Source organism: Rhea pennata, chromosome 22 (assembly GCF_028389875.1).
Source record: "Rhea pennata isolate bPtePen1 chromosome 22, bPtePen1.pri, whole genome shotgun sequence".
NCBI lineage: Eukaryota > Metazoa > Chordata > Aves > Rheiformes > Rheidae > Rhea > Rhea pennata.
In genome coordinates, this window is record NC_084684.1 from 6,075,149 (window position 1) to 6,086,817 (window position 11,669).

An 11,669-nucleotide genomic window follows, 5' to 3' on the forward strand; every position below is an offset into this window, starting at 1 on the left:
ATGGCGTGCGAGCAGGGCGCCTTCTGCCTCCGGGAAGTGCTCGTCGCCTTCCAGACGTGTGTCACGGAGCGGCGGGAGGTGCTGCTCGGCCCGTACCTGCGCGGCTGGAGGGGGCTCATCCGGTGAGTGACCGCGGTGAGAGACCCCGCGAGGGTGCGGGCCTGGTCGCCGCTAACACCCGCCGGTCTCTCCTGCGCGCAGGTTCCTCAACAGCCTGGGCGCCATCTTCTCCTTTGTCTCCAAGGACGCGCTGGCCAAGATACAGATAATGGAGAACTACTGCAGCGGCGAGCAGCGGGACAGGTACCTGACGGTGCAGTCCATGGTGCAGTACGAGGTGGCTAACGGGCTGGTAGATACCCAGAAGCGGTCAGAGCACCCTGACTCCGGCTGCCGGACCGTGCTGCGCCTCCACAGAGCCCTGCGCTGGCTGCAGATGTTCCTGGAAGGGCTGAGAACTGGCCAGGAAGACTCCAAGACATCCGCGATCTGCACAGACTCTTACAATGCTTCTCTGGCTAACTACCACCCCTGGATTATTCGCAAGGCTGCCACTGTGGCCTTCCGTGCTTTACCTTCTCGAAATGCATTCCTTGAAATCATGAATGTGGGCACGCCTGAGGAGGCCGTTGCTATGCTGGGTGATGCCTTACCCCATATCTGCAATGTCTATCAGATCACTGAGGAGCTCTATGCCCAGCATAAGCTGCTTGACCTCCCTTGACAAAATGGGCATTAAACAGCACCTCCTCATCCTGACAGGAGTGAACTGTGACAAAAGTGAAAACTGTTTTCATACATACATTAACTGATTCTTTGACCCTGTGGCACTCTTCATTTCCTTTTCCAATACAGAGGTAGCAAGCTGGCAAACATATTCAAGATGCCTCACTTCATAAGAAAAAAAATAGACACACACAACACCTATGCATCTTTGCCTCAGGTCTACAGGAAAAAAGAAGTCTAATAGTTTACTTAAAGGGGTTTCTATCCCCCCCTTCTCCTGGATTCACCCTCAAAACTCTGGCTAGGTTTTGTGTAGGTTGGTTGGTTTCTCTTCTAAGCCAAACTGACCAACTTTAGCAACTTCTGTGCATTTGCACCAATAGTTAGGATTTTGCATGATTAAAATTCATGCATTAAAATTCAGGTTTTAACTTCCTGATACAGTATTCTGAACATATTTACACTGTATGTGAGCTCACTTTGCCAATTTGTTTACAAGCTGCTCCTGGGATAGAGCTGACCTTCTGCTATCCATTATGCTTTAACCTGGAAATCATGATCCAGAGTAGTGTGTCTCTGAAAGGAAGCTCTTTTCCTGTGGTCACAGACTCACCCCATGATTGCTGTTAATTCTGTACCACCTAGTTTTAAAGATGGAGATGGTGTTGCGTTTTGTTGTAATGAGATACTATTCTTCCTTTGCACATGGCTTCCTTAAGCAGGAACATTCTTTCTATGTAGCTTCCCCTGCTCATTATTTTTTCTATGCTTTATGCTTCATGGGAATCAGAGCAATTTTAATATGTACTATACAATCCTATATATCCAGATAAGGCTCGAAACTACTTTATCTCTTTTCAAGCTGTGCTTCTAAACTATGTTTTCATGTTTTTTTTAATGAATGTCTCATGCCAACAGAAATGACATCTCTGACTAGGGAGAAATCCAAATTTGTACTGTAAGTCACCACTTTATGAAGCTTATGGCTTCTATTACAAATCAATGCAAGTGACTTCTATGCATGAAACACTGTATATTTATTTATATATATATATATATATATATAAAAAACATAAAATTTGTGAAGTATGTAAAATAAAGTTTACATGGCTCTTTAAAAGCTCAAAAAACATTGGTAATTTAGGAAGACAGGAATACTTGAACACTTGGAGAGGAGGGAGAATCCCACAAATTCTGTCACATATCCTGGCTGTATCTCTCAAATAGGTACTTGGACTAGTTTAACACTGCATGATTCAGGAAATCATTATTACCTCATGGAATTAGTCTAACTGGTCATTAAACTGCATGAGTAACTTTCTTCTGAAGAGCATCCTTTACAGGAATGCTTTACTTCTTGTGGTGTTGGAAGGAACAAAATTTGTAGTATTCCATATTTGTATCTTGTCCTTCATTAGCAGTGTCTGTTTTATTTATATAGTAATCAGATATAAAACCAATCAGGAGAAACAACATAGATGATGTTATGCTGCTGACTGAGCCCCTTTTCTGGCTACTCACATCTGTCAACAGTGATTTTGCCTCAATATATGAAAATTAGTTTCCTTGCACATCCTAAATGGAGGTTTAATTGCTGTGCTGTGAAAATATAAATATCATTCCCTTTCTGCTAAGACCACCTTAAATAACATAGTTCCTTAGAATAAATCCATATATTAAAATGTAGCAGTTCCATGTCACAAACTAATATATCTCTTGCTCTCTGATACAGATACAGTTGGTATTTCGTCTGTATATGGCATTAAATGTCACAATATGATTGTAGTTTCTTAAACTATTTATGCAGTGTTCTGTGTCAAGTGAAAAAATGTTGCGTCTCTCTTGTGGGTTTAATGCAGAAATGGTAGCATTACCATGTTGAAAAATTACTTCTTCTCCCTTGTCATATTCATTCTCAGATACCGCTCTTGTGAGATAAACATTAATGCTGAAATGAACTTGATTTTTGCAATTAAAGAATCGAACTTGCTCAGCAGGAGTAAAAAAGGTGTTGGAATTTTTTTAATAACTACTCTGTGCAAAGTATGCTTCAAGTAAAATATTCCATTTTCCATTGATTTGCATGCTCTCATCTAAACAAGATATTGCTTAGTAATGCTTTATTCTCTTGGTGTCCTGCCCTGTCTCCAAATGATATGAACTTTTTAACAGCTTCAGTTAGTTATGACTCAGTAAAACTAAGGTCCCGCACTTAGCTTTGTCGAAGTTCAGAGTCTGACTGCTTTCATTAACAGGGCCAAATCCAGAAGTAAAACCTTCACAGAGAGTGACTGCTGTACTTCAAAGCTGCAAAAACATACAGATTCACTAGAGAGAGCTTGTATGTTTTGCACAAAAGTCCATCACTGAAACTATCTTCTATCCCCCACAGTAATGCAAAGTGTACTTTACTTCATTTGAAAGAATGAATGGGAGTAAATAGTTGTCTGTGGGTGACTCTTGCATCACTCAGATACGTTTTCTTTTTTTTTTCTCCAATGAGTTGAATTTGTCTTTAGAGCTTTTCTAAAGGAATTAAAGCCTGCATGAGTAGAGCCTAGGTAACTACCTGCACACAGACAGACACAACACACACAGTAGACACAGTTACAACCTATTCAGAGATATGCACACACAACATGCTCACAGCAATGCACACATGGCAAACAAGGCATACACACACATACATACTCAAAAGACACAGCCGTGTACACACACACACACAACATCGTTATAGGGACAAAAAGCACATGCAAAAAGCGTATCAAAAAACCCATTCACACTCTCTCTTGATCAGAACAATAGCAGACAGGATCCATCGTACAGGAAGACCTGAGATTTCAGAAAAAGTACCTTAGGTAGACACTATCACATTCTGAAACAGCTTAAATTTATCACAGCAACAACAGTCTATTCCTCAGAGGAGATAAGGATCATCATCTAAAAGAGCCTAATAACACTGAAAAAGCAGTAGCTGATGAGGAAGCAGAGACACTGTCTATTTTCATTTCCGCAGAGACACAGATGTGTAATATCCAATAATTGCAAGGTAAATAACACAGGATGTAATAATTAGGCTGAGGCAAATAGCAAGATTGGTTTACTTGGAGCTTCTAAGCAATTCCATTACACACAGTGTGAAGTGTATCAATTTCACAATAACTCCCCCTGGGCCTGCAACTCTTTCTGTCTGCTCCTGTAGCTAACATTTATCATGGAACAAGTCATCACATTTGCCATTTACATGCAGAATTGTTACCTAGTTATTTGTGATCTTTTAGAAACATAAACTTAGAAATTAAACCACACTCAGACATATGCAGCTGTGTTCCCTGCTAATCAGTAAAAGGAAATGGCAGGTCTGAACTCCTAACTTTTTTTCCTTTCCTTTCCTTTTTTTTTTTTTTTTTTTTTTTTTTTGAACTAAAGACATAAAGACAAATGCTGTCTCCTGCAGGGGTTAGTTCTCCCAGTGGATTGGTTGAGGAGGAGACTGTTCATCGTAACAGCAAGCAGCAAGCCTATTTCATTTATGAATGACCTCCAAAGAGATCTCCCTTCCCCAAGGCCTACAGGAAAAATACAAGCTAGGAGAAAACCTTAATGTGACCTGATAAGCACACATGGAAAATGCTTACCTCAGCCAGATGAGCTCAACACGCTCCTCCAGCTAGGATAAGCTGTTTTATAAGGATATAAACAGTGCCAATTACCCACAAACTCTTCTATGTCCTGCACATAGTTCAACTGAGCTATGCATGTAGCAAGCCCTTGCACAATGGAGGGAGATGAAAAACAGGAAGAAGAGATCCTACTTCTCAGCAAACTCAAGCATTTCCTTATCCAACCAATCACTTTCCACAACTGAACGAGCAGGCAGAGAGAAGACCATGTCTGTGCTAGAGAGGTTCCAGATCAGAGGAAAGACAGTCCAGTGCAGATGGTGGTGTGGGTTGGGCCTGTGGTTTGCAACCAATTACACTCACAGGACGTTGCTGTCTATTTGACTGTACCTGCTGAGTGTAGAGTTATACATTTAGTGCACTTTGCTAAACAAATTCTTCCCTGGTATTTTTATATCTTCTCAGAACTGCTGAGACTGGATCCCTTGCCCTGCTCTCTCTCACACACATTATCTTGAAGGCTTCTGGGAAACATTTTCCCCAAAATAGACAACTGATGGCCCCTGACCTGCTGCTGTGCTTGAGCTTTGGTTGTACAGTAGCCCTCAAACCTACATGCCTATCAACTCAGTTTAGAAGACCCGGTGATTACATCATAGGAGGCTTATTCCCTTTTGGAATGGACACCATAAACCTGACGGTGCGATCAGAACCCACTTTAGTTACATGTGAAAGGTAAGAGGAATGTTAGCTTCATCAGCACATGATAGATTTGATCACTTGGGCTGGGAAAAGAAAGGAGAAGATAATAGTCCTTCTGATAGCAACTGATGGTCTCACAGGATGACGTAAAAGTGAGATGGAAACAAAGATTAGCTCTATGGTGCTGAAGCACTGGTGTACTGTGCCATCACCAAAACAATTTCTGATTCTGAAATGGAAAATGTTTTTGTGTTTTCTTGATGCTACTATGCATTAAAACTTCACCTGGAGCCAATCTCCTTTTGATAAAAGCTTTTAGTGACACTGGTTTCCTTAGTGTTTTGAATCTAAAATACTTACACAAAGGTGTAAATGATATCCGTGCTTTCAGATGGAATGAGAAGTGTGCACTGCACTTTGCAGGCAGGTAAAGTATATTGCTAGTGCTATATATAATGCTATAGCTTTTTATGCTGTAAAAAGACATTGAATACTGTGCACAAATCAAAGGAGGAGACAAAATTCATCTGGTTTGCATGCTTGATAGGGTCTACAGAGTTAAGATCAATGTTTCACCATCAGTTATACGAAGCTGGTTCATATCATTGTATCATCATCCACTTAGAGCTGCATGTGAAGAGAATAAAAGATATGCCAGTGTTCTACCTTGTTCTTTGGCTGCAGCAAAGCACAGAAATAAAGACCCTGCCTCTGAAAAGCTTGATCTAAAACTTTTCCACCTTTGCATGCCACAAGGCTGTACCACATGGCAGGGAATATGCCTAGTGCCTTGAGCTATACAGTAGCGGAAAAGCTCAGGGAGGAGAGTCTTTGCCTAGCTCATCTGATTTAGCATGGACACAACTTTGGGAACCACTGGCTTCATGGCTGAAGTACACAAAGCCAAGACCAGAAGGCTGACTGAATTTCGGCCATTCCAGACATCCTCTGATCTAACCATACTGCTTTTTATATGCCTCTGTTTCTTTTCCTGCGAAAAACAAAGGATACATTTGCTGATGGACAAGATTAAGCAGTTTTGAGAGATGCTCAGGGCCCTTCCAATCAAAATATAAAGGCTATAGATATAGTGATGTTCTGCTGAGAGTGTTATGTACATCTGGCTTGCCAACAGACAGGATGCTAAAATGTCAAAGATGATGGAATAAGCTGGTCACCATTATAATAGCACTGACAGACTAGGCTTCACATAATTCCCTGTCTGCTCTTATTGCAGGTTATTTGTAGATGGGTTAATATGGGCTCTTGGGATGAAGTTTGCCATTGATCAGATCAACAATTCCACTTCACTTCTCCCAGGAGTAAAGCTGGGCTATGACATATATGACACCTGCTTTGAGCCAGTTGTGGCCTTACAGCCCAGTTTGCTATTTCTGACCCAAAATGGCACAACAAGCATTGGAGTCCTGTGCAACTACACTGATTACCAGCCTCGTGTGACTGCTGTGATCGGACCACATAAGTCAGATCTTTGCCTGGTGACCGCCAAACTATTCAGCTTTTTCTTGATCCCACAGGTAGAGAAACTCTCTGGAAACAAAAACTCCTTTTTGATGGGGGAAGGGTTTAAATAAAAAACAGTGAAAGGAAGGATGGCCTGTGCTCTAGGCCTTTGACCTAGGACTGTTACAAGCATAGATTCCAGTCTTTCTTCTGCCGCGTATTTCCCGTGATCTTAAATCGCTGAACCTCCCTCCTGGAACATACTTCAGCATCTAACTTCCCAGAGAGGAGAAGGGTAACTTAGGTAGCTATTCCTATTCACGATTCACTATTCCATGTGAAATGGGAATATCAGAGCTCCCTGTGTAAAACAGGCAGGCCCCAATGAAAATGTATCTGTGACTGGAAGTTCTCAGTTACCACAGTAAAGAGAGCTGTAATTATCAACTAAATGTAGCCCTGAACCAGGATGCAACTGAATCTGGAGCAGGTCATGCTTTGTAGCAAGTAGCTATTTAAGATTCTCATTAACAATAAAGGCTGGTGCTGTGATGAGGGACAAAAAAAAAGGCTGTGGAAGGAGACTGTCATATGTGACAGTGCTCCTGGGAGCAGGTGAAAAGTGACAGTTTATAGTCTCAGTAAATACAGCCTTGGTGGATCTATCCCCTTAGATGAGGTAACCTTTCTTCCCGCTATCCTAACCTAGCACCTTTGAAAATCTAATGTAGCAAGACTGAGCAAAAATGGAATATGATCTGGACCGTGAACACTTCCTTCAACTTTACTCTCTGCCTCGCTTTCTCTGTCACTTTCCAACTTGCAGGTCAGCTATGCAGCCAGCAGTGAAGAGCTCAGCAACAAGGAGTTGTATCCATCCTTTTACCGAACTGTTCCCAGTGATAAGAACTTGGTGCAAGCTGTGGCGCTACTGCTGAAAAAGTTTGGATGGAACTGGATTGTCACCATCGGAAGTGATGATGAATATGGCCGAGGAGCGCAGGAACTGTTCTTAAGCACAGCTGGAAACCACAGCATCTGCATTGCCTATGAAGGGCTAATTCCTACAGACCTGGCAGACCCCAAAGCCAAAAACCAAATAGAAGAGACCATTCATATAATTAACAAGACCGAAGTAAACATCATTGTCCTTTTTGCTTCTAGTCAGCCAGCCCAGGCTCTGCTGGAACATAGCATCAGGATGGGACTTAGTAAGAAAGTCTGGATTGGCACTGAAGCCTGGGTGTTGTCTGATATTACCACCTCCATCCCAAACATTCAGAGCATAGGGACAGTCTTAGGCTTCATTATGAAAGCAGGCACAGTCCACGGCTTCCAGAATTATGTTTCTGACCTCTTTACCTCTGTTCAGCAGGACAGCTATTGCCAGAAGTCTACAGAATTCAACAGTCTCATGAACTCTGACATGCTGGGCACACATTGCAAACAGTGTGACCACATCTCACTGCATGATATTTCATCCACGCTAAGCTACTCACAGATACAACTAGTGTACATTGCAGTTTATAGTGTGGCCTATGCACTACACAGAGCCCTTGGGTGCACCAACAAAGAGTGTCCCAAAGCAACCATCAGATCCTGGCAGGTGAGCAAAGGACAGGAGGATCAACAGCAATTTTTCAATCAATCTATGCATCAGAACTGCACAGAGCTAGATAAGGAGGGGGTGACTCCCCTGCCCTGGAGAGCAGGCAGAGCATTGGTAATGAGTGATACAACCTCAACAACTCCCCCAGTAACTCATCTCTTGCACGAGCACACTGCACTTTCTCTGCTCCTAGTGAGGAGACTCCCCCATCCCCTCCCCAAGGCTCTCACTATGGGCTTAGCCTAACAGATAGAACAGTTGATAACAGAGAGAGAAGCCCACTGGCTGCAATCTTAGCCTGCATAAGCAGACAACTGATTTCAGTCAGAAATTGACTTACTGCACTCTCACCCTCCAACCAAGAACATCAGCTCTGCCAATACCTGTTGTCAACTGTCTGACTCCATTTTCTCCTCAGCTGTTGCACTTCATGAATACCCTCCCATTCAAGGTGAACGGCCAAAGTTTTAGATTTGACCAATCCCATGGCACAAACACGGGCTACAGGCTTATATTCTGGTGCTGGAAGAATAGTACCCTTACATATCTGCCTGTAGGTGACTACGAAGAGTCCTTGTACATCAACGAGTCACAGATTCAGTTTCACACTGCAGATAAAAAGGTAAAGAGGGTGGGAAAATCAAGAACAATCACAAGAATGAACTAACAAACTTTTTTGCTGTTTTATCAGAACTATTCATAAGGAGTTAATTGCATATATGCTACTCCTTCAACACCTGCATTGGACCCAGTTCTTGTTCTTTTGCAAACATATAATTCATCTCTATAGTTCAAAATCAGAGATATTCCCAGCACTGTGTACACTTAGACACAGGTGAAGAGCTGTAATCCTATCCCAGCTCAGACAATTTCTTCTGATCTTTTTGGGGATATGATGCTTCTGCTTCAAGTGCCTTGGCTGACATTCGTTCTCCCTTTTGTTTAGGAGCCTATATCTGAGTGCTTCAGACAATGCAAACCAGGACAAATTAGACGAATAAAAGGATTCCACCTCTGCTGCTACGATTGTATAGACTGTCCAGAAAACACCTTCTGGAGCATTAAAGGTGAGTTCTGAGAAAGTCAATGGGTTTAACTGTCCCTATTCTATCTACCTACTCGTTAAGGCCACACAGGTATTGACTGGCTCTGGGCTCTTCCTCGAAGAGACACTGCTGGGGCAGAGTTTATTTCTCCATTATGTTCTGCTGTGTCATACCTTGCTCTATAGGTCTTCAGTAGGAAACTTCCCCTGTTGATTCCAAAGAAAAAAATACATATGCTGCCTTTATGCATTATCTCAGGCAGAGGTGGGAGAGCAGGGTATGATAAAAATTTGGGGTCAGAGGTAGAAGATAGGAATATGATAAAATTCTGGAGTCTTTTGGATGCTGGTGATCCTTCCTGGTGAAGGCAAACTGAGCCACAAATATGTAGATCCTTTTGTGGGGAGGATGGAGGAGAGAGGAGAAAATTGAAATGTCACAAGCTTTAGAGACCCAATACATTTAGGAAGCGGGGTGAAGTAGGACCCAAATCAGCTGCCCAATTCAAGACTGTGATCATTCCTCAAGAACTGCCTGCAGCATGGTAGCAATACTTCATTCTAAGTTCTCATTGCTACTTTGCAGAGAGCTTGACCTGCACTCCTTGCCTGGAGCACCAGTGGTCCCCAGTCCAGAGCACACAATGTTATGATCGCAATGAAAGATACCTCTTTTGGAATGAGACGCTCACCGTTGGCTTGCTGATGCTGATGTCCATCATCATAGTCCTGACTTGTCTGACAGCGATGCTCTTTTTAAAAAACCTTGAGACACCCATTGTGCAGGCTTCTGGAGGCAAGCTGAGCCTCTTTGCCTTGTTCATGCTCATACTGTTGTGTTTCAGCTCCTGTCTCTACATAGGGAAACCCAGTAACAACCTTTGTATGATGCAGCAGATAGCCTATGCCCTGTGCCTCAATGCTTGTTTCTCCACCTTCTTTATCAAGTCCCTTGAGATCACCGTTGTGGCAGAGTTTCCCTGGTGTGCTCCCACTTTCTTGCACTGGGTGACTCAGAGCAGGGCCTGGCTTCTTGTTACCTTGTGCTTCTTCACCCAGTGCTTGTTCTGTTTCTGCTATCTTCACTTGGGTCCTGACTACATGGTGCATGATTACAAGTCACTGCCTACTGAAGTTCTGCTTGTGTGTAACACAGAGTCCTGGCTTGCCTTTGCCCTGCTGCATGGCTACAATGGCTGCTTAGCCTTTGTTTGTTTCCTATGCACATTCATGGTAGAGACTTCTGGTAAGAAATACAATATTGCCAGTGGGATCACATTTGCCATCCTAATCTATTTCATCACCTGGATTTTTTTCATTGCCATTTTTGTCACACTGAAGACAGTCCTCAGGTCTGTTGCCCAGATTGGTACCATTCTGATTTTCAGTCTGGGTATCCTGGGGACCTACTACATCCCTAAATGCTACATCATCTTGTTTAAGCCTGATTTGAACATGATGGATTACTTCCAGAACTCCATCAAAGAGAGACCACAAGACAACTCTCAATAAATGGACAATAATCCAGATCTATTTTTGCCTGGTCTTCAGTAGTAGCTGGCTGCATTTTAGTGAGATGGTTCTGTTCATAATGACACCATAAGCCACGGTCCAGACAAACTCACCATATAAAGTACAAATGTATCCAGTAGGCTGAGCACTAGGAGTAGAATCTTTAAGCTGCAAAAGCACAAGACTCATGTAAACTTGGGGACTCAAGTTCATGTAAAATGCTCCCAGCAAAGCCATATCCATCCTCCCTGTAGCCAATCGCCTGTTTCAGAATCCACAAGAAGCCAAATGCATCTCAGGTTCAGCTGGTTGCAGGCAACCTACAATGTGGGTTATTTATATTAATCTCTTATCTGCCAGACTGAGCTGAAAGCCTCACCTGGACCAATTTCCTGTCAAGACTGCTGGTGTTTCCCATTTCTAATTAACTAAATAACTGCTTTTTCTGAGATATATCCATGAATCCTTTCCTAGGCCTGGTAAGAATGTGCAAATGTGTTCAACAGCACAGAAATAATCATTAGAGGAGCAGATGGGAATTATCTGAAAAGGTTTAAGATTATGGACCATAAATAGAAATGTCTATCTTACTGTTACTCAGTACCTATATACACAAGATCCTCTATAAGGCCCTTCTCAGAGTGAGCAAGATCAGAAGACGCTTATCCCATGCAGGTCTCTCCTCCCATTAGATTCAGGAAGCAGCTGAGGAGTGGAAGGCAGTGGATTTATACAGAGAAGTAAAGGGCTCAAACACTGCTTTGTTACTATAATCTGCATATACCTATGTGTACTTCTGCACTGTATTTATTAAAAATAGAGCTTATGAAATTCTACAGCTCTAAGTCCCCTTTATGACTGTTATAGCTAGTGCCTCACTTTTCACTATGTGCACCTCTGGTTCATGCAATTACCTGGTTCTAATGGCCACCAGGATCTCTAAAACGACCCCTTCCTCATCGTCCCTGTAAGACTTACTTGTAAGACT

General features: G+C 42.6%; 2 protein-coding genes across 2 annotated transcripts; both read left to right on the forward strand.

The window, feature by feature from the left end:
• On the forward strand, nucleotides 1-2,727 carry CPTP (ceramide-1-phosphate transfer protein). The gene is made up of 2 exons (XM_062593518.1): nucleotides 1-122; nucleotides 202-2,727. The coding sequence occupies exons 1-2, from the start codon at nucleotides 1-3 to the stop codon at nucleotides 722-724; spliced, it is 645 nt and encodes a 214-aa protein (XP_062449502.1). The 3' UTR covers nucleotides 725-2,727.
• Nucleotides 2,728-4,905: 2,178 nt separating this feature from the next.
• On the forward strand, nucleotides 4,906-10,681 carry TAS1R3 (taste 1 receptor member 3). Its single transcript, XM_062593564.1, has 6 exons — nucleotides 4,906-5,084; nucleotides 6,289-6,589; nucleotides 7,342-8,121; nucleotides 8,543-8,746; nucleotides 9,071-9,191; nucleotides 9,756-10,681. The coding sequence occupies exons 1-6, from the start codon at nucleotides 4,906-4,908 to the stop codon at nucleotides 10,679-10,681; spliced, it is 2,511 nt and encodes an 836-aa protein (XP_062449548.1).
• The last annotated feature ends 988 nt before the right edge of the window (nucleotides 10,682-11,669 follow it).

Excerpts from the sequence above, each read along its gene's own strand:
- CPTP (XM_062593518.1), top strand. The coding sequence starts at position 1 with ATGGCGTGCGAGCAGGGCGCCTTCTGCCTCCGGGAAGTGCTCGTCGCC. Across the intron at positions 123-201 it reads GGCTGGAGGGGGCTCATCCG|GTTCCTCAACAGCCTGGGCG; the intron begins GTGAGTGACCGC and ends TCCTGCGCGCAG.
- TAS1R3 (XM_062593564.1), top strand. The coding sequence starts at position 4,906 with ATGGCCCCTGACCTGCTGCTGTGCTTGAGCTTTGGTTGTACAGTAGCC. Across the intron at positions 5,085-6,288 it reads ACTTTAGTTACATGTGAAAG|GTTATTTGTAGATGGGTTAA; the intron begins GTAAGAGGAATG and ends CTCTTATTGCAG. Across the intron at positions 8,122-8,542 it reads CAACCATCAGATCCTGGCAG|CTGTTGCACTTCATGAATAC; the intron begins GTGAGCAAAGGA and ends TTTTCTCCTCAG.